The sequence below is a fragment of the Herpailurus yagouaroundi genome, unplaced genomic scaffold, assembly GCF_014898765.1.
Source record: "Herpailurus yagouaroundi ecotype Mexico unplaced genomic scaffold, PumYag 185, whole genome shotgun sequence".
NCBI lineage: Eukaryota > Metazoa > Chordata > Mammalia > Carnivora > Felidae > Herpailurus > Herpailurus yagouaroundi.
Window position 1 is genome coordinate 27,896,801 of NW_024412416.1, and position 23,539 is coordinate 27,920,339.

Sequence of the window (23,539 nt, forward strand, 5' to 3'; positions counted from 1 at the left end):
GAAAAGAAAAGAAAAGAAAAGAAAAGAAAAGAAAAGAAAAGAAAAGAAAAAAGAAAAGAAAAATATAGGTCATTAGAAACCACCTAAGCTGAAATGCAAAAGGAAATGGGTAGGGATACAAATCAGAGTATCCAAGAGCCCAGGGGAGCCAGGCCCTAACTGGAATGTGCCAGTTGGCTATCATCATCACCCCAGGAGGAACCTCACCACCAGCTATCCATCACAGTCTCACTAGTGCTTCTCTTGTCTTCTGTTCTGGCCTCATGTTTCATCACATGTCCTGCAGTAAGGGGTGCCTGGGTGGCTCGGTCAGTTAAGCAGCAGACTCTTGATTTCGGCTCCGGTCATGGTCTCACGGTTCATGAGATTGAGCCCCACATCAGGCTCCATGCTGACAGTGCACAGAGCCTGCTTCTGATTCTCCCTCTCCCTCTCTCTTTGCCTCTCCCCAGTTTATGTGTGCTCTCTCTCAAAAATAAATACGTGAACTTTAAAAGAAATTTTTTCAATGTCCTAGAGGAACACAATACTCATGAGAGGAACAGTGATCACCTATGCTGTGACCTTCAGTAACAGTTGTAATAGTTCTCTGGTGTCTCTGTGAATCTCAACCATGGACAACTATCCTTTGCAGTCTACAGACTGGATACAGTAGCTTTGCAGGGGTGACACAGCCAACAACTGCCAGAACTTTCCTTGATCTGGATACAGGCTGAATAAAATCTGTAACAATCAGAAACATTTAATGATAGATTTATAGCAGAAAAACAATAGGATTTAAATAATTTTGATAAAATTTGAAAATATGGGTATGATAATGGTGTTGACTGATGTATCCAATATTCACCAGCTCACTCTAAATAGTTTTTCTTAGATATTAAAATATAAAATTCTGATTCACTATATTATTCTCCACTATAATGGATCTTAACTATTGATATTTGTTGATTTTAAGGATTAACCACCCAGCCACAAAATTAAATCATCAGAGGTAGGTAAACGTGGTTTTCCCATACTGGAGGAAAGGGAACACAACCCACGTGATGGTTAAAGTATGTTTTGTGGAATTCGCAGAGCAGCTTATACCTGATCAGAAAGTACATTGAAGTGATCATAAGATGATTGTTATTGAAGTTCAAAACAAAAAAAACAAAAAAAAAAGAAGTTCAAAACAAATTCCTCAAATCACCAAAACTTTATCTCCCAGAAGAAGGCTTAAGACTAAACAACATGCTCAGGTCATACCTCCAGAAATCAGTGGGGGAATTGGCCCACCCTTCCTTCTCCTTGAAAATCCCAGTCCCCACCCCACCACCAGCCTTGTTAAACAGCTGGAGCTTCAGAATCACACATTTATGTGAATAGGAAGTAAAGAGGTAAACTGGTAGCCAAAAAAGTAAACTCATGAAGTTTTCAGAGTTCAATGTAATTGTTTCTTATTTCATGCATAGACTTCCTTTCTCTGGGCCACTGCTCCCCTCCCTATGGGTTTTTAAAGGGTTGCAGGTATTCAATTCAATTCAGCCAGTATTGACTTCATGCACCACCCTTGCTGCTCAAGATGCAACATTGCTCTCTATATGTCACACTTAGAAAAGGAGACTCTTCTCATGCACAATCTTGCACACATACACAGAGCCCCAATATTCATGTCCACAGATACAGATAATGAAAAATAAGTATTCACAGCCACATTTGGTCATGTGAAGTTTCCAGTCATATAGCATTCAGCATGATCCATAACCACAGGCTGCCTACATAGAAGAGCCATGGCCACACACATCTTGGAATCTACATTGCACAGTCATGGAAACACCATTCACACACCCCATCCTTGCTCACAATCTCACATGCTGTCACAGCAGCATGCACCAACCACCCACTGGGGTCTTCAGCAATGGTGCACACAAACTATCTTATGTCAATGCTGAAAATTGATACACCCCCAGAATTAAGACCCCAAGCACAGATACAATCTTAAAATGATCACAGACCACAAATGACCCACATGTCCCACACAGGCATTCAGACACACAAACACACAGCCAGACACAGGGGACCTCACACCCACATGTGCACACACAGCCAGGCATGTACACACACATGTGTACACATACAGATATGCACACCTGGGCACAAAGAATCTTACACTCATTTGGCAAAAAAATTTGAGCACCTGCAATGTGATTCCAGCGAGGACTACATCAGGATATAAACCACATAAATGCAGCAAGACACCTGACTCTTCCTGTCAGAGGGCATACTCAGGTCACCTCCAGAAACATGGCTCTGCAGTCCCCCCTTAGAATGCATGGGCAAGTGGAATTGGAGAAGCATCCAAGAAAAGGGCAAACAGGGAGCTTCATTCCCTCCCAAACAGGGCAGCCCAGTTAGATGGAGGCCTAGAGCACCATCTCAAAGGGACACTAAACATTCTTGGGGCCACCCGTGATGCTGGACATATCCCAACACAAATAGTTTTATTGCATGTGGTTGAAAACAGAATTGGCAAGCCACTTTGAGGTGGAAAGTTAGACCCAGGGAGTAAGCTAACTGCTTCTATAAAGCAAAGCCAAGTCCCCAGGTCTTCTGTTGTGTCACATGTGGATCACAGCAGTTGAGCATTGCTAAGGGGATGCCTCCCTCACCAACCTCAGCCCACCATCCCACATGCCCTCAGCATCTCCTCCAAAGAAAGTGTGAGCGCCATATCTCAGGTGCCTCGCTACCCAGCCCATGGCACCCCATGGCTCTGCTGACCCATCAGCAGAGCTCTGTGGTACTCACAGAGCACACCACCACAAAGACAAACAGGCTTGCAACCTTCAGCCACCGTATACAGCACCTGTAAGAGAAAAAGTAGGCCCCAAGTCACACCAACAGCAGTCCTATTTGCATCTGTCTAGTCTGCCAAACCTCAGACACCTTTATGAAGCTTTGGGTAATATCAATCTCAAAGCACATGTTAGAAATTCTTTCCATAACATGGTATGAAGGAAAACACTGCTGACCTGTAAATGCATGGCATCATAAAAAGCAGCTTGGTGAAAGTTACAAAGGAGGGCAAAGTTAACGTTGAGTATTTGCATATGTTTCTTGCTGGAGATGCTAAAATTCAAATTTGGAGGATCTTCACTAGCATTTTTAAAGGCTGAGTTTCCTGGACACAAGCTTTATCTGGGCTATCAGGCTTGTATTTATCAATTATATTCCCCTAAGTTTTCTGGAAAGTAGGAATGTGGATTTGATCAAAAAACACACTGACTAAGACATAACCAAACAATTCAAAAAAGAAATTGCAGTGCTGTTACTGGTTGTACCAACAGAGTCTTTTAAGAATTTATAATTTAACAATTATAATTTAACAATCAGGCCATGCTGTTGGCCCCCTCTGAGGTCTCCTGACAGTGTCCTGACCCAGTCATCATTATTATATCTTTCTTACCTGTGGTTCTCGGGGCCTAGGTGAATCTGAGTCTCCCCAAGCCTTTAGAGTCCTTTGAGTTCCACCTCTGCTCATATCACATCCCCAGGCCCACTGAATCTCATCTTCTAATGACACTATCACTGCCCAGCCCTGAGGTGTGCTCTCCCACTGGCCGGCCCTCAAGAGCAGGCTCTGGGGTGTTTGTACTCTGTCTCTGTTTGTGGAAGGGCGCTGGTACATGGTCTGTGCTTGACACATGTTTGTAGAATGCAGAAAGTCATGTTGAAACATCTTTTTCAATACCTTTCTGATATTTTCAAAATGGCTAAGTCTTGTTTTGCATTCTCTTAGATTTAATTAATTTAATGAATAATCATTTCACACTTCCAAAATCTGATTCAACAACTCCTTTTTAAATGGAAATCAAAGCTGGAGATATCACAATCCCAGATTTCAAGATATACTACAAAGCTATAGTAATCAAAACAGCATGGTACTGGCACAAAAACAGATCAATGGAACAGAATGGAGACGCCAGAAATAAACCCACACTTACATGGTCAATTAATCTATGACAACTAAGCAAGAATATACCATAAGGAAAAGACAATCTTTTCAACAAATGGTTCTGGAAAACTGGACAGCTACATGGAAAAGAATGAAACTGGACTAATCTCTGACATTATATACAAAAATAAGCTCAAAATGGATTAAAGATCTAAACGTGAAACCTGAAACACTAAAACCCTAGGAGAGAATATAGGCAGTCATTTCTTTCACACTGGCAATAGCAACAGTTTTCTAGATGTGTCTCTTAAGGCAAGTGAAACAGAAGCAAAAATAAACTACTGGGGATAGAGACAGTGCCAGGGCAAGTGAGAGCCAGATGGGCACTGGGTGAATCTGTGGCTTGCTGAGGAAAATAATTAAACATGGGCAAAGGAGATCCTAAGGAGCCAAGAAGCAAAATGTCATCACATGTATTCTTTGTGCAAACTTGCTGAGAGGAGCACAAGAAGAAGCACCCAGATGTTTCAGTCAACTTCTCAGAATTTTCTAAGAAATGCTCAGAGAGGTGGAAGACCATGCCTGCTAAAGATAAAGGAAAGTTTGAAGACATGGCAAAGGTGGACAAGGCCCATTATGAAAAAGAAATGAAAACTTAATCCACCCTAAAGGGGAAACAAGAAAGAAGTTCAAGAACCCCAATGCATCCAAGAGGCCTCCTTCGGCCTTTTTCTTGTTTTGTTCTGAGTATCACCCAAAAATCAAAGGAGAACATCCTGGCCTATCCATTGGTGATGTTGCAAAGAAACTGGGAGACATGTGGAATTAACACCACTGCAGATGACAAGCAGCCTTATGAAAAAAAGGCTGCGAAGCTGAAGGAAAAATATGAAAAGGATATTGCTGCATACTGAGCTAAAGGAAATCCTGATACAGCAAAAAATGGAATCATCAAGGCTGAAAAAAGCAAGAAAAAGAAGGAAGAGGAGGAGGACGAGGAAGATGAAGAGGAGGAAGAGGAGGAAGATGAAGAAGATGAAGATGAAGAAGATAATGATGATGAATAAGTTGGTTCTAGCACAGTTTTTTCTTTCTTGTCTATAAAGAATTTAACCCCCCTGTATACAACTCACTCCTTTTAAAGAAAAAAATTGAAATGTAAGGCTGTGTAGGATTTTTTTTTAATCTGTAGAGTGTCTTTTTTTGTATAGTTAACACACTACCTAATGTGTCTTTAGATAGCCCTGTCCTGGTGGTATTTTCAATAGCCACTAACCTTGTCTGGTACAGTATGGGGGTTGTAAATTGGCATGGAAATTTTTTTTTAAATTTTTTTAACGTTTATTTATTTTTGAGACAGAGAGAGACAGAGCATGAACAGGGGAGGAGCAGAGAGAGAGGGAGACACAGAATCTGAAACAGGCTCCAGGCTCTGAGCTGTCTGCACAGAGCCCAACGCGGGGCTCGAACCCACGGACCGTGAGATCATGACCTGAGCTGAAGTTGGACGCTTAACCGACCAAGCCACCCAGGCGCCCCTGGCATGGAAATTTAAAGCAGGTTCTTGTTTGTGCACAGCACAAATTAGTTATATATGGGAATGGTAGTTTTTTCATCTTCAGTTGTCTCTGATGCAGCTTAGTTGTTATGTTAACTGAATACCACTCTGTAGTTGCAAAAAAAAAAAAAAGTTGCAGCTGTTTTGTTGACATTCTGAATGCTTCTAAATAAATACAATTTTTAAATTAGTATTGTTGTCCTTTTCATACGTCTGAAATTTTTCTCCTTGAGGGGAAGTTAGTCTTTTGCTTTTGCCCATTTTGGATCACATGGGTTATTACAGTGTTTATCTTTTCATATAGTTAGCTGATAAAAAGTTTTGTCTACACCCTGCATACTCATGATGAGGGTAATAAAGTTGAATTGAGATAGTTTTCATCTATAACTAAAACTCCAGTCTTGATCAGTTGATACAGATTTCACATAGCCCAGTCACATATATAAAGTGAAGAGTAATCAGTCTATTCACAGCATGGGATTAGTAGAATCAAACATTTTGAAAGTCTGTCCTTGAAGGACTAAGAGAAAAGTATGTTCTAATCTTTACATGAGGACTCTACATTCTTTAACACCCATTACCATGTAATGGCAGTTATATTTGCAGTTCCCACATTAAAGAAGACCTGAGAATGTATCCCCAAAAGTGTGAGCTTAAAATACAAGACTGCCATATTAAATTTTTTGTTGACATTAGTCCCAGAAAAGGCTCTGGGAAAAAAAAAGTGCTGTCTGTAAATGTCTTCTCCTATTTATCTAAATATGGATTTCTTAGGAAACGACTCTCCATTAAAGGTATTTTTAATTAATTGGACCAACTTCTAAAATGTATACCACACTTAAAATCTGGTATATTTTCCTATATTGTAGTTTGTTCCTTTATATAAATCAAAGAGGCCTGAGGGAAGAAGACATTTAAAACTTTGTATTTCAGTAGGAGCTATTGGATTTGAATTTGATTTTTCTTTACGAAACCCAAACTCATTCATTAGAGTCATGTTTATCTACTTAGCAGTTTAGGGAACAATTTGGCAATTTTGTGGTTTTTGAGATTATAGTTCTCTTAAAGTGCCAGTGTTTTAAAATAGCATTCTTGTAATTGTACACAATTTTGTGATGGAGTGATGTTTTGTTATATAATTTTGACTTGGATACTTTCCATTTGCATTTGTTTATGTAATTTCAGTAGGAATACTGAATATCTGAGTCCTGGATGACACTAATAAACTAATAATTGCAGAGGTTTTTAAAATATCTAAAATAAAAATAAAAATAAACTACTAGGACTACATCAAACTAAAAAGCTTCTGCACAGTGAAGGAAACCACCAACAAAACAGAAAGCAACATACTGAAAGGGAAAAAACCTTAGCAAATGATATATCTGATAAGGGGTTAATATCCAAAATATAGGAAGAACTTATATAACTCAACACACACACATGCACACACACACACACACACACACACAAACATACACATACACACACACACACAAATCCAATTAAAAAATGGACAGAGGACCTAAATAGATATTTCTCCAAAGAAGACATACAGATGGCCAACATATTCATGAAAAGGTTCTCAGTATCACTAAATCACTAATCATCAGGGAATTACAAATCAAAACCACTTTAAGATATCGAAGAAGATATCACTATATACCTGTCAGAATGGCAAAACTGAAAAAGACAAGAAATAAAAAGGTGTTGATAAGGATGTGGAGAAAAATGAACCCTCATGCACTATTGGTGGAAATGTAAATTAGTGCAGCCATTGTGGAAAACAGTATGGAGATTCCTCAAAAAAATTAAAAATAGAAATACCATATGATCCAATAATTCCACTGCTGGGTGTTTACCCAAAGAAAACAAAAACATTAATTCAAAAATATATATGCACCCTTATGTTTATTGTAGCATTATTTACAATAGCCAAGATATGGAAGCAGCCCAAGTGTCCTTCAATAAATGAAAGGATATAAAATATGTGGTGCATGTGTATGTGTATTTATATTTATATTTACATAGAATAGAATATTACTTAGCCATAAAAAAGGAAAAGATCTTGCCATCAGTGACAATATGGATGGACCTAGAAGATATTATGCTAAGTGAAATTAGTCAAAAAGAGAAAGACAAATACCATTTGATTTTACTCACATATGAAATCTAAAAAACAAAACAAATGAATAAACAAAAAGCAGACTCAGACCTATAAATACAGATGGTTTCCAGAGAGGAGGGAGGTTGAGGGATGGGCAAAAGGGGTGAAGGGGAGGAGGAAATACAGTCTTCCAGTTATAGAATGAACAAAACACAGGAATAAAAAAATTACAGCATAGTACTGAATATAGTCCGTGGTATTTTAAGAGTGTTGCATGGTGACAGATGGTAGCTACACTTATGTTGAGAGTAGGATGACATAGACAGTTGCTGAAACACTGTTCTGTATATCTAAAAATAAAATATTATATGTCAACCATACTCAAATTTAAAAAATAGTAATAAATGCAAATCAAAATGATAGTTTTTTAAAGAAAGAGGCATTATTATAAAAACATTTTTCTACATAACTGACATATACAGCAGAGTTGACAAACAAAAATATGTTTTCAAAGTTTCTTTAATGATCATACATGGTACTTTTTAGACCTGTTAAAAAGAATAGCACTAAAATTTTTAGTTCAGTGGCAAGCTCAATGAAACTATTCTATGAATCCTAGAATATAGAGCAATTACAGAAAGTAAAGTTTAATTTTTCCATGGTACAGGACAGTTGAAGAACCTGGCATCCTCTGGAGCTGTGAACAAACCAGTTGAGGAAGGATGTCAGGGCTTACTGTCCTGGTAGCCCATGGGACCAGATCCCTATTCACACACTTTCACACTATTCACATAATTTCATAACAGATTCTATGGCCAAATATTTATCATATCTATGCAGACAGCTGAGACCAGTCATCATGAAAAAAGCTATACATGGCTGGGGAGCATGCTGGGAAATGATATCTCCATAGTCAAGCACAAATGGGGAATGTGGGGTAACATCCCTGCATACCCACCTCAGCTTACAAGTTGCATGACCCTGGGCAAAATCCTTAACCTCCATGAAGTCCCCTTTCTTCATCTATCTCTCAAGATTGCTAGGAAGATCAATAGAATAATTGACAGTGGGCCTCTCTGGGAACAGTCAAGTGTACTTTGGGCATACAGATAGGTACACTTGTAATCAGCCCTTCAAATAGCTTCAGAAAAGACAGTTCCCCTAATGTAGACAAATAATAACACTAGTGTCTGATATATACATAGTGTCTTCTCACCTATCAGTGAGGTTTCCCACAGACCATCTTAGCAGAAGCCCACACAGGCTTCTGCTGTAGTGAGGGAGACTCAAGGTTGAAAAGGAACAGTTGCACAGAGGTATCTGACTCTGCTGGTCCCTCAGCTACCTCAGAACATATCTGGAATGAGAACCTGATTACCAGGGTCCCCAAGCCTTATTCTGTCCCTGGAGATGCCACTTTCAAACATGTTGGTCTCAACATGAACTTTCCTTTAAATAAATGTACCTATGGAAGCCCAGAAAACAAAGCAGGGAGAGTAAAGATGCTCCAGCAATAGTTGGCCAGCTTGCATAGTCCTCTACAATGCTCTCAGCCCTCCCACCCATATGCATGCCTAAGACCTCCTACACATGCATGAGCACAGCCTTTCCACCACTACTACCACCAACCCCTTTCCTCACATGTGCGCAGTCTCAGGCTCCCAACTCACACCCAGCCCAACAACACAGTTTCCTGAAAGATGCACCCAACCTTTTTAATAACATGCTTTATCACTAACTTCAAGGGATCATATCAGCTTCTAAAACACCATGAGGACTGCTGAAGTGAACTGATTCCATCTGCAAACCTCAAGGTCATGAAGACCCCTGAATCACAAACAGGAAGGAGTGTAGGATGTTAGTCATTTAGGTTTGTAATTGGGCCGTCTTATAGCCTCACAGATCCATGCCAATTAGCAGTGTCACCTTACATATCTTCCAGGAACTGGAGAAAAGGTTAAAAATCTTCCAGGAAAAGTGCAGCCTGGCCAAATATGAAAACCCTTCCTCCTCATCTTCACTCTGCCACTTGGGAAGGATGTAGTGAGGGTGAGACACCCCCCCACCACAGTTCAGTCCCAGACAAATGGGATGCTCTGTACAACCAGCCCCCTGTTCCAGTGCTAGCACTTAAAGTCTCCCTACCTCAGTTTCAAAAGACGGGACCTGATGTGAGCACTGTCCAGAAGCTCCCCTTTCTCTTGGGAGGCAGATCCAGAGGAACCAGCCAAGTCTTTGCTCAGCAGAGATCCTCCATCCCACTCAGCTGAGCTGTTCCCCCAAGATTCTTCAGCAGTGATAAACTCTGGATGGCAAATAGGCATGCCCCATGACCTGGAAAGCAAGACTTTGTAGTTATTTTCACAGAAATAGTAGCATCTCCAAAACAAGATTTCATTTCAGTGGTGAGTGTGAAATGTGGAATCAATTCTAGTTTTTAAAAGGACCACAGACATTTTAGTGCTGTCCAACTAGTAGAAATATGTCTTTCTTGACATCATAGGACACTTATCTTAAGGAAAATCATTTGGGGTAACTCAAGTCTTCAAAATGAATTGTGGACTTTCAAGAAACATCAGTTTGTTCTGAATTTGGAACTTTACAATAAAGCTATTTCTGTCTCAGACCAGCTCCAGCTCATTTTGGTAATTGCTTTCTCTTTGATTATGTTGCAATTCTCAATACCTAGTTGTTATACTTGTCCTATTGCAGAGTGAGTGGTGTAAACCTTTCCTCTTCTATATAGTTATCTTTCTATAATAGAGCTATAGGGAAGATGATCTACCTGGCTTTTCCACCCAGCCTGTACATGAGCATGAGCAGGAGTGGAGAACATTAGTGTTTGACTAGATGATCCCAAGGATGGAACCTATATCTAGAAGGATGATTCAAGAGGAATCACAAACTTTTCTCAAAATTACATGTAGACATATCCATTGACTTTTAGTTGAATCTTTGGGCTTCTGAACAACCTGCTCAGTACAGATGTAATTGAGTCTAATGAGGTTGCATCAAAGCCCAGTGTTTTCATGTATTGCTTGGAATACTCATTGGATCACAATATTGCCATAAAAGGCCATGAACTTAGAAACAAATGATGGCTCTCAAGCCCAGCTAGCTCTACAGGACATTGTGATTCTCCTGAATACCCATAATTGCCTTCAAACTGGTTCACAACAAGAAAAAAAGTAGTCTTATTCATACTGAGAAGCCCAAAGATGCAAATTAGGCTGTGTGAAACCAATATGTAACAATAATAAATGATGCTGACAGTGCTACAAACTAATCAATACTGAAAATATACAGTTTGTGACCAGGAAATACTCATGTGTAAGGAATAATATCACAACCCCCCCCCACCCCCAGCTGGTGAACAAATACAACTGTAACCAAAATTGGAACTAAGGAAACTTCTTTTAGAAGCGGCAACAGGGCAGCTAACGTCAGTATTTCTAGAACAATGCTGTACAATAGAACTTTCTATGGTGGATAGGAGTGTTCTCTGCCCTATCCAGTAAGGTAGTCACACATGTTCATTAGTCACTGAAAGTATGTAACTGAAGAACTGAATTTTTTATTTTATTTAATTTTAATTAATTTGACTTTGAATAACACCTTGATGCATGGTAACTATGCTGGTCAGTGCAGATGCAGAGCATGCTCTGACCCTTGTACCATCAGCTGCACATACCTGCCTTCAAACCCTGAAAAAAAGGGAAACAAAAGCTGACTCATGTTCTGCTCCTCTGAAGTGGTTTTGTGACATGAGGCACAGCTTGGCATCCCAGAGCATGTTTCTGCACTCCATATGCCCAGTACAAATGCTGCACATTATGCTTTTCCAATGAAACATGGGTTATAAAATAATGTTAATGGTTTACCAAGTAATTCAAAGGAAAACATTAAGGGAATCAATGTATGAAGTGTTTGTTTTCAAAGTTATTTATTAGGAGAAATGAAGAAAAGATAAGTTATCTTCCTGGTTTCAGGGACTGTGCTGGACACTGGGATGTAAGATGAAGACACAGGCTGGTAGGCATAACCATGGAACATATGGGCATATTCTGAAGTATAGGCATAAATGTGGTATTGAGAGCTCAGAAGAGGCATTAACCCTTGAGGGAGTTGGTGGGGAGATGGGGGGGACCAATGTTTCATAAAAGAGGTGACATTTGAGCCCCTTTGAAGTTGAATGAGACTGCCCTGGAGAGCCAGAAGGGGAGGAGGATCCTCTAGTCAAAGGGCTCAGTGGGAACCTTTTAGAGAGACACAGCTTGTCATCAGGAATCTTCTGGAGGAAGCCAGATTGTCTCTGAACTTGGAGGTGATAAATCTACATTCCTACACCCTATCTAAATGGGGTGAGTATTTGGCAAGTGAGACCAGGAATCCACATGGCATACAAGTACCCAAAAGAATTTTGATTTACTCTGTAAAATATGAAGCCCCACCCCCATGCAGACAGGCTGCAGATAAGGCTGGAGAGACGGTGGGCAGCTCCTCAGAGTCTTGGAGGGAGATGAGTGCAAGTAACACAGCAGCCTGCCTGCTGATGCAAATGCATGGGGTCAGAGGGCAGGAAAGGAAGGGCCCATGACAATGCCAATAAGTTTGTAATGTATAGGGAATCATGGGATACTGAGCAGGTGGTTTGGGCTTCCAAAAGTTGTCCACAAAAGGAAGAAGAGATGAGCTTGGATACCTAGGCCAGGGCCCTTCATTCTAGGGGACAGAGTAAGTTATCCTCCAGATCAGCTCTGCTCAGAGATTTCAGAACCATCATGGTTTGTCCCCAGTAGGACCTTCAAACTTGAAGGAAGTAGAGTTTTCTCTTACATCATACATTTTTAACCTCATTGCTATTGTCATTTGAGCCAGGTAATTCTTGTTGTGGGGAAGTGTTCTGTGTATTGTAGGATGTTTAGCAGCATCCCTGGCCTTTACCCTTAAACATCAATAGTACCCCTTCCCCAGCTGTGACAACAAAAGACATATCTCTGGACAGTATCTTCTTCACCCCCAGTTGACAGCCCTGGCCTGGTAAGATGGCCCATGAGAGCTGTGTACATCATGAATGTGCACATGTATTATTTAATCATTACAGGGTTATGCTCATGGTTATTTGGAAATTCATAAGCCACACAATACAACTACTAGAATCATGAATATTTACTACGTTGAATTAACAAAGACCTGGCAGAGACCAAACAACATGTCAGACAAAAATTCATACCTTAGGAAGAAATTTTCTAGCATAAGTGACAAGGGAAATGCTCAGAGATTTCTTAATTTTAGAAGAAGAGAGTGGGGGGAAACTCACCCTTTCTCTTGTGAGGAATTTCCCAGCAAAGGGGTATTTTCTGTAAAGCAGGGGTCTTTTGACCTGGAGTTGGAGAACTGAGGTAAAGAAGAGTGAGACCTGAAAGACATAGTGAAGGAAAAGGCATCACCAACACAAAGACAATGGTAATTGGAGGCTACCTCCAAGAACATGCCTGTGATTCAGTAATCATACAGAAGTTATACTTGAATTGTAAAAAGCAGGAGTTTTAGGAGACACAATTAGAAACAACTCTTCTCCCCAGCATAAACCAGGTTGGAAATGCAAAGCAGAAACTCACATAGAAAACCAGATGCTGTGGGATTGATACTTTTAGGCATACTTTAGCATTAACAGTAGATTCCAGCCGCCTTTGCCATCCCATACAGAGTTTTTCATGGAGAAAACCATTCAGAGTCTGATGGGCCTTTCTATACTTAGAAAATTCTCTTCCTAAGATCACACATTTTAAATATCTTAATGGCTTCCCATAAAATTCCAAGAAGCAGAAGTCAGGGCCCAGGGGTCAAAATGAAATGATAAAATGGCAGGGAGGGGTCTCTCAGGGTTATGCAAGCCACAAATGAAGCAAAGCAAAGGTTCACACTGTGTGAGACCCCCTTCCACTGTTCTGGCCTATACTAGAGGAAAAGCCACCATAAACTTATCCAAATAGGAGCTTTTGATATGGAAATAATTGCACAGGCACAACAGAGCCCACAAGCTGCAGAAATAATTTGCATTCCTAACTGTTGGTAATATGTCATTTTACACACTAGTGCATTTTCTTTCCTAAAGGAAACACAGAGCTGCTGTGGATGCCATGAAACACTCACCCAGGGAAATAATAGTACTTCAGATCATAAATGCAAAACAAAACCAAGAAAAATATTTCCACCCCTTTTCCCCTCTCATTCAAGCATGCACTTGTGATACAGACAATAAGACTCAGTCTCTTGGATAAATAAGACCAAGGTCCCAAGCTGTGTCTAACAATACCCACCACTCCATGCCAAAGTCAGGAAAGGAGTCTGTCTTGGGCCACCAAGTGTTGTCTGAATGGCACCTCTGGGCAGCCCTGAGCACTTTTAATGGGAAACACAGATGACTGAGGACTCTGTCTGCAGGGGCTTTAACAGCCAGGGAGAAGAGCATGGCAGAGAACAAGGTATAGAATAGATGCCCCAACTTGCAGAGGAAATAAACAAGATAAAAGATTAATTCCATTTGAGGGATTTAATTAGTGCCCTTTAGCTATTCAAACTGGGTTACACTATTAGTTGGGCTTTTAAAATTTTCATGTCTCATAACTGTAAAAGAATAGGGCCTCAGGTACATTTACAGAAATGCTTCAATGAGTCAACTAATATCCAGTGTTTTCTGTTACTCCCTGGGGTGGTTTGTTACATAGCACTTCTGGGAGAGGTGACCATTACAATGACCTCACTCACACTATTTAACCACTCTGAGCTTCCATTTTCTCAGATGTATAATGCGGATAAAAGAAAAAAAACTCACTAAATAAGTCACACTAAATTAGGACATATAAATGGAAAGCATGGGGCTTAGCTATTGATTCAATGATTTCTATTACACTTAGCCTCTTATGAATGGCTGCCATGTCATTTCCATCTTGTTTTATCTGGTACCTTAAGTGGCACCCAGTTCAATGGAAGTGCTTAAATACTTAATAATGAATTACTTAAATCCCATTAGTTGTGGCTTATTTGCATGAGAGGGCTTTTTGACTCCATGAAACAGTTTTCTAAAGCATTAAATCAGTAATGAGCTCAGAATCACCACTGACCCTCTGAAGAGCAGAGAATGCTCAAAAGGGTGATGTGCTATTGCTCCTTGGAAAGTACTACCCACAGGCTGTCAGCACAGCTCACAGTAGAACCACAGTGTGCAATGCTGAGAATTCACCTTGTGGCCATGAAGGAAGAAAATCAAAGTAGGGAAAAGTCAGAAATATATTTGTATTTTCTCTGGTTGGCACATCTGGCTGATTTCATTATTTAACATTTCTAGTGCACTTTGTGTACACATAGTATCTTATAATTGTAGTTAAACATACAGAGAGTAGTTTCTAGGCTTTTGATTATTGAGTTATGATTCTAAAGAGCCAAAAATAAAATGTTTCACTAGTAAATTTCCCATAAATATTTCAGTATATTTCAGAAATTTAAAACTTAATTTCACACTGTCAACACATTATTTTCCATTGTTCCAAGTAAATTTCTTTTTGCAAAGAGGGGAAGCACAGAGAGGCCTTCAGACCCTGTTATTGCAAAGGACCCCTGACCTGCTGTCCTGGAGGATAGAAAACTCACAAACTGCACATAAAAAAGATTCAGGATTTCCCAAGAAACACAAATTCCAGAGTCATTTTGGCTTAATTAAGGTAGAAAATATTGATGAAATATTGATGAAATATTCCTGACCTTTTCTCCTTCTGATAAAAGAAATCTCACTGACATTTTTATGACTTCACATCTAAACCAGGGTGCTTTTAAAATTCACAAAATTCAACAGTATCCATTTTCCCTAGTGACTCAACAACTGTGGATATAAATTTGCAAAATTCATATATGCTTGTAAATTTAAGCGGCCAATACTTATTTGAGTAACTTAGAAACTAAAGAAGAGGATAACAGATAAAATGAGTGTATACAGTTCTGTAATTCAGAGATGCCAGTTGTGAACATTTAAAGACTCTTAACTATAGAGAACAAACTGATGGTTACAAGAGGTGGGGCAGGGGGTGAACTAGGTTATGGGGATTAAGGAGTGCACCTTTTGTAAGGAGTACCAGATGATGTGTGGAAGTGTTGAATCACTATCATATACTTGAAACTAATATTACACTGTATGTTAACTATACTGGAATTTATTTTTTTAAGTTTGTTTTTATTTATTTTGAGAGAGATCGAGAGCAAGCAGGGGAGGAACAGAGAGAGAGGGAGACAGAATCCCAAGCAGGCTCCACACCATCAGCGCAGAGCCTGATGTGGGGCTCAAACTCACAAACCATGAGATCATGACCTGAGCCAAAATTAAGAGTCAGACACTTAACTGACTGAGCTACCCAGGCGCCCCAACAGTACTGGAATTTAAATAAAAACTTTTAAAAAATTAAAAATAAAAAACTTCTTTTCAGTTTTTTTCTACATATACATGAATATTTTTAAAGTCAGCTTCAAATATGCATGTGTTCAGACATATATTCAAATATATAAATTGCTTTGTCCTCTCTTCTAATTGTTTAACTTAGCTATGTCACTAGCATTTCTGTTATTAAATATTCTTCTGTAATGTGATTTAAATGTTGGCATCATATTCTATTACATGGATCACCACATAAGGCTTAACGTGATGGAAATGTTGGAAATTTAGGGAATTTCTACTTCTTACTAATATAAGTAACAAACATTATGAGAGTCCTAGTAGATGTTTTAGTGTGTGCCTCCAAACGTTCCTAGAAGTGGAGTCACTGGGTCAAGAAGAGTCTTGGTGCCTATGGTCCATAAAGAACCTGCCCCCTTTACTATGCCTTCCAGTTATAGAAGGGAACAAATCCCTGTCCCCAAAGCCCTGGGTATTAGCCACATTTTAGACCCTTAAGCAGTAAATTTTAAACAGCCAGAATTAATTCAGGTCCACCATTGTCAAGAAACCTTGCTGCATTATTGTTAAGATCTATTTGTGCCAACCTACAAGATGGACAGTGTTGGTAATACGTTCTAGCCCTCCCCCATCTATAATAGTTTCCATAGGCCCAGACACCCTAGTTCTTTATAGATCCAAACATTTGGCATTCCTACAGTGCTTATGTCATTTTACTGAGAAAAAAGTATTGAAGAATGTTAAAAATATTGAAGGCCTGATATATTAACACTTCTGAGAAGAGTCACACTTCTAAAGGCCAGACAAGAGACAATGATTAGTACAAAGGACACACTGGAGAGGTAATGGTTTGGTTATCAGTGGTAGAGGAAGAGGTTTTCTCTCAGTCTTTCACAAGCCCTATATCATGTAGGCATCATCAATGCAGGCACAGAAGCTAGCTCTACCTGACAGGGAACCCAGAGCCAGTAACAAGGAATACAAAATTCTGCTACTGCCTTCATCTATCTCTCCCTCTCTTTCTGACTCTTGTTTCTGTCCTGTTTTCATCCTGGATTCACTGGTCCAAACTACATTTCCAGAAGGGAAAAAGCAAATGAGCAGGCTGGGAAAAGCTGGGTTTGCCACGAAAGTGATCACACAGAAAACAGACAAGTGTGTTCATTGACAAAAAGCAGACCTGAGGAAGGAAAGTGAGCAGGGAAGCTGCCACCTACTCATGTGCCATTTTTCAGAAGGGTTGGGAGGATTCAATAATTCCTCACCTAAATATAGTCAGAGCTTCAGAGAGTCTATCATTGTTCTGCCCAAACAGGGCCAGGCTGCTAAGTTTAATTAACGGCAGAAAGGAGAGCCTATAGCCCAGGCTGCTCAAAAGCAATGTTTGTAATCAGCTGTGAATGAAGAAGCAGGAAACATGAGAGCAGTTTCCCACTTCTTCAGCCTAACACTCCACTAGTTATTTTCTGCAGGATTTAAAAAATAAATTCATAAAAATAATTATAAATCTATGTTACTAGGTACACGATGTATAAAAATGTAATTTGTGATATCAATAACAAACAGGGGCATAACTATATAGAAGTAGAGTTTTTGTATGTAGTTAAGTTGGTATCAATTAAAATTAGGTTGTTACAATTTTAGAACATCATATCTAGTTGTCATGGTAAGCAGAAAGAAAATATTATTAAAATATACACCCAAAACATGAGAATGGAATCAAAACATGTCACTATAAAAAAACAACTAAACACAAAGTAAGGCAGTAATAGAGGAAGGCAGTAATGAGGGAAATAAGACATAAAAAGCTATAATGCATACAGAAAACATAAAACAAAAGGCCAAAAGTAATTCTTCTCGTATGAGTGATCCTTAAATATCAACATATTAAACTCATTAATCAAAAGGCATAGGCTGGCAGAGGGATAAAAACAAAACAAAAAACATGATTCAACTATATGCTGTCAATAACAATTACAAATAATATGCACCAAACATCAAGCTCCAAAAGATATGAGGAAAACATTGACATAATTGAAGGGATAGATATCTCTACAATAATGGTTAGAGACTTCAATGTCCCACTCTTAATGATGGTTAGAAATCAAATAAAAGATACATATAGTACTGGAGGCCTTATACAACACTATAAACAAATTGAACCTAAAATACATACACAGAACACTCTACCCAAAACAGAAGAATTACACATTTTTCTCAAGTGCACGTGGAACATTCTCTGAGATAGATGATATGTTATGCTATAAAATAAGTTTTAATAAATTTTAAAACATTGAGATCATACAAAGTATCTTTTCCAATCACAATGGAATTCACTAGAAACTAATAACAAAAAGGAAAAATAAAAATGCACAAATATGTGGAAATTAAACAAAACAACCAACAAATGGCTCAAAGAAGAATTCAGAAGATAAATTAGAAAATCTCTGCTGTGAGCTGAATTGTGTCTCCCCTTCACAATAAAAAAAAAACTCATATGTTGAAGCCCTAACCCCCAATACCTTAAAATATGATTATTTTTGGAGATATCTTTAGTAGGCAATTTAGTTAAATGAGGCCATTTGGGTGGATCCTAATCCAGTTTGACTGGTGTCCTTATAAGAAGAGGACATTTGACAGAGAGACACCAAAGGTGCATGTGCACTAAAGGACAACAGTGTGAAGAGGTAGTAGGAATGCAGCCATCTGCAAGCCAAGGAGAAAGGCATCAGAGATAACTAACCCTGCCAGCACCTTGATCTTGGACTTACAGCCTCCAGAACTATGAGAAAATAAATTTCTGTTGTTTAAAGCATCCCATGTGTGCTATTTTGTTATGGTAGCCCTAGTAAACTAATATAATTGGAGACAAATGCCCTGAGACAAATGACAATGAAAACACAATATATGAAATTTATGGGATGAACCAAAAGCAGTACTAAAAGGGAAATTTATAGCTGTAAATGTTTATATTTAAACAAAAGAAAGACCTCAAATCAACAACCTAACTTTACACCTTAACAAACTAGGAAAAAAAGAAAAACTAAACCCAAAAGCTAACAGAAGTAAGAAAACAAAGATTCAAGAGGTGACTAATAAAATAGAGATGAGAAACACAATAGAGAAAAGCAATTAAACCAAAAGTTGTTTCTTTACAAAGATCAATAAAGTTTACACATCTTTAGCTAGATTGACTAAGAAAAAGGAGAGAAACTCAAATTACTAAAATAAGAATTGAAAGCAGGAATATTACTACCAATTTTACAGAAATAAAAAGGATCACAAGAGTATACCATGAATGACTGTGTGCTAACAAATTGGATTGTGCAGATAAAATGGGCAAATTACTAGCTATACACAACCTACTAACACTAGAAATGAAGAAAAATAAAATCTGAATAGACCACAACTATTAAAGAAATTGAATCAGTAATCAAAAACCTCACAACAAAAAAGGCCTGAACCAGATTGCTTTGCTGATGCACTCTACCATATGTTTAAAGCAGAATTAACACTAATCCTTCTCAAACTCTTTAAGAAAACTGAAGAGGAGGGAATGCTCATTCAATGAGGTCAGTATTACCTTAACACTAAAGATACTACAAGAGCAGAAAACTATAGACCAATATCCCTGACAAGTACTGATGCAAAAAAAATCTTCAACAAAACACTAGCAAGTCAGTTCATCAGCTTATGTTTTAGAGACTTTTTGTTTATTTATTTATTTTGAGAGACAAAGAGCATGTGCATGCAGGGGAAGGGGCAGAGAGAGATTCTGCACTGACAGTGCAGAGCCGAATGTAGGGCTCAATCTCACGAACCGCGAGATCATGACCTGAGCCAAAACACTTAACTGACTGAGCCACCCAGGTGCCCCAGCTCAGCATATTAAGAAGTTTTACACTATGATCAAGTGGAATTTATCCCTGGAATTCAAAGATGGTTCAAAACATGGAAATCAATGAAACATACCACATTAACACTGAAGGAAAAAAACACACAATCATCTGTTGATGCAGAAAGGTATATGAAAAAGTTCAACACACTTTCATGATAAAAATATTCAGCAATTAAGAATAAAAGGAAACTGCAACGTAATAAAGGCCATATGAAAAACTCACAGCTAACATCATAATCAATAGTGAAAGACTGATGGCTTTTCCTTTAAGATGAAGAACAATTTGAGGATATCTGTTTTGCTACTTCTAATCAATATAGTATTGGAGATGGGAGGAGTTAAGACGGAGGAGAAGTAGAGGAACTCTGGGCTTCCCTCATCCCTCAAACACAGCTGTATTAGGATCAGATTACTTGGAACACCCAGGAAATCCACCTGCAGGATGGCAGAAGGATCTCCACAGTTGGAGGGAGAGACCTTAGCAATTGAGAGGTGCATGGATGTGAATTAGGGAGAGAAAAATGGTGGTACCATGGAGAGGAGGAAACCCTTTCTGTGGAGAGACAAAAGGGAGAGAAAGAGAGAGGGGTTGAGGTAGTGCAGCATTGAGTTAGCACAAGAGGAAAACCTCTCTGGGGAGTGAGAAGTACTAAATATTCCCATTCTTTTTTTTTTTTTTTTTTTTTTTGCAAACATCTTTTGGAGCTCAAATACTGAGGTTTTGGAAGTGCACAACTTTCTCCAGAGTGGAGCTGTGGCATGTGCTCCTAGGGAGGACAGAGCTGGCCTCAGAGTGCATAGGGTGGTGTAGAGCTCTCCGGAGTATACTGGGAGAGAATAGTCCCCTTCCTGGAGTACTTTTGGAAAAGGGTTTATTGCCTCCCCAAGGTCAAAAAACCCTGTAGGTTCTAGTCAAAGACCTTTCATCAGCATGGTGGAGTGGCTCTATGTTGGAGAAGGGGAATGGATACATGTGGTGCTGAGTACTTTAAGACTCTGGGTTTTGAATCCCATATGTGCACTAAAGAAAAAACACAGGAGAGTTATGGAGCAGGGCAAGTTGACTTCCCTCCCTATTCTGTGAGGGCTTCCTGAACAGCAGGAGTTGAGGTCACCAACTGGGAATGAAAGACTGAGGTGGTGCCATTTCCCCCCCCTCCCCCGCCCCAACACCAACACATTGGGACTTCAGAGAACAACACAGTGGCCCCCAGTGGAGGCAGGACCCACTTACAACAAGCCATGCCCCTCTGTGCCTGGTAACTGCTTATTTACTGGGGCAAGATTGACTCTGAGCCAAAGCAGCCAGTCTCTCCTCCAGAGGACGAGCACAGTCAGCAACCCCCAGACACGAACAGACAATTCTTTTTTTCCCTTTTGCCTCCTTCTTCTTTTTTTCTTTTGTAATCAGGCTCATAGTTTCTTATTTGTTTTTTATCGCTTCCTTTTCTCTTTTTTTTTTTTTTTAGATCAGGCTTTTTTATTCCTTTCATTTTCCTTCTTCTGCTTTTTTTCCTTTTTTTCCTTTCTTTTTTTTTTTTTTTTTTTTTTGGAATCAGCCTTATAGTTTTTTGATTCTCTGTTTTTCTGTTCCCTTTCCTATTCCCTTTTTATGTAATCAGGCTTCCCCCCACCACTTTTTTCTAGGGTTGCTTCAATAAACAAGTGTAAACACACTGGTTAAAGGTCCAAACACTCCACCACTGCAAGGAAGGAAAAGCTCTGCAGAGGATTCACCAGTGAGAAATAGCAGCCAAAATGCAACAACAGAGTATACACAGCATACATCAGAAACACTTTCTAAAGTGCCAGGCTGTGGACAGTGTATGACCCCTTTTTAATATAGAAGTACTCTCAGGTGCATGAAACATAACAAGCTTTTAAAACACACACAAAAAAACCGGAAACTTAGCCCAAATGACAAGACATAAAAATTCTCCCCAAAAGAAAGATCAAGAAGAAATCATAGCCAGGAACTTGCCCAAAATAGATATAAACAAATCTGAACAAGAATTTAGAACAACAGTCATAAGTCTACTAGTTGGGCTTGAAAAAGTAGAGGACACCAGAGAAACCCTTGCTGCTGAGATCAAAGACCTACGAACTAGTCAGGATGAATTAAAAAATTAAAAATGCTATAACTGAGATGCAAAATAAACTGTATACAGTGACAGAAAGGACTGAAGAAGCATAGGAAAGGGACACCCAGGAGGCTCAGGTGATTAAGCATCTCACTTAGGCTCAAGTCATGATCTCACAGCTCATGAGTTCAAGCTCCACATGGGGCTCTGTGCTGACAGGTCAGAGCCTAGAGGCTGCTTCAGATTCTGTGTCTCTGCTTTCTTTGTCCCTCCCCTGCTCTCACTCTCTCTCAAAAGTAGATAAAACCATTTTAAGTTTTTTTAAAAAGAAAAAGAAGCCAAGGAGAGAACAGGTGAAATATAAGATAAAATTATGGAAAATAATGAAGTTGAAAAAAGAGGGAAAGGAAATTACTAGAGCACAAGAGAAGACTTGGAGGACTAAGTTATTCCATGAAACAAAACAATATCCGTATCATAGGAGTTCCAGAAGAAGAGGAGTGAGAAAAAGGGCCAAAAGGTTTATTTGAACAAAGAATAGCTGAGAACATCCCTAATTTTGGGAAGGAAACAAGCATCCAAGTCCAAGAGGCACAGAGAACTCCCTTCAAAATCAACAGAAACAAGTAACACCATGACATATCATAGTGAACCTTGCAAAATACAAAGATTAAACGAGAATTATGAAAGCAGGTAGGGACAAAAGGCCCTTAATCTACAAGAGTAAACACATAAGGGTAGTAGGAGACCTGTCCACTTAAAATTGGCAGGACAGAAGAGAGTGACAGAAAATATTCAATATGCTGAACAGGAAAAATATGCAGCCAGGATTTCTTTATTTAGCAAGGATGTAATTCAGAAGAGAAGGAGAGAGACTTTTCCAGCCAAACAAAAACTAAAGGACTTCATGACCACTAAATGAGCCCTGCAAGAAATATTAAGGGGGAATCTCTGAGTGGAGGAAAAAGAGGGACAAAGCAGCAAAGACTACAAAAGACCAGAGAACATCACCAGAAACACTTACTGTACATGTAACACAGTGGCACTAAATGTAAGTGGACTAAATGCTTCAATCAAAAGACACAGGGTATCAGAATGGGTAAAAAACCAAGACCCATCTATATTCTGCCCACAAGAGACTCATTTGAGACTTCAGGACACCTGCACATTGAGAACCATCTTATCATGCTAATGGATATCAAAAGAAAGCCGGAATAGCCATACTTATGCCAGACAAGCTAGATTTTATTTTATTTTTTATTTTTTTTGGGGGGGGTTATTTTATTTATTTATTTATATATGAAATTTATTGTCAAATTGGTTTCCATACAACACCCAGTGCTCATCCCAAAAGGTGCCCTCCTCAATACCCATCACCCACCCTCTCCTCCCTCCCACCCCCCATCAACCCTCAGTTTGCTCTCAGTTCTCAACAGTCTCTTATGCTTTGGCTCTCTCCCACTCTAACCTCTTTTTTTTTTTTCCTTCCCCTCCCCCATGGGTTCCTGTTCAGTTTCT

The 23,539-nt window shown here is 39.2% G+C and overlaps 1 protein-coding gene and 1 pseudogene across 1 annotated transcript in view; one reads left to right on the top strand and one right to left on the bottom strand.

The window, feature by feature from the left end:
- OCA2 (OCA2 melanosomal transmembrane protein) overlaps positions 1–23,539 on the bottom strand; it is a 527,910-nt gene that overhangs the window by 411,712 nt on the left and 92,659 nt on the right. Inside the window, exons 3-6 of the mRNA XM_040493912.1 lie at positions 12,917–13,015; positions 9,742–9,930; positions 2,788–2,845; positions 651–723 (exon numbers count right to left, since the gene is read on the bottom strand). Of these exons, the coding sequence (XP_040349846.1) occupies positions 651–723; positions 2,788–2,845; positions 9,742–9,930; positions 12,917–13,015 (419 nt within the window). The remainder of the gene's footprint in view (positions 1–650; positions 724–2,787; positions 2,846–9,741; positions 9,931–12,916; positions 13,016–23,539) is intronic.
- Positions 4,360–5,096, top strand: LOC121042550 (high mobility group protein B1-like; annotated as a pseudogene).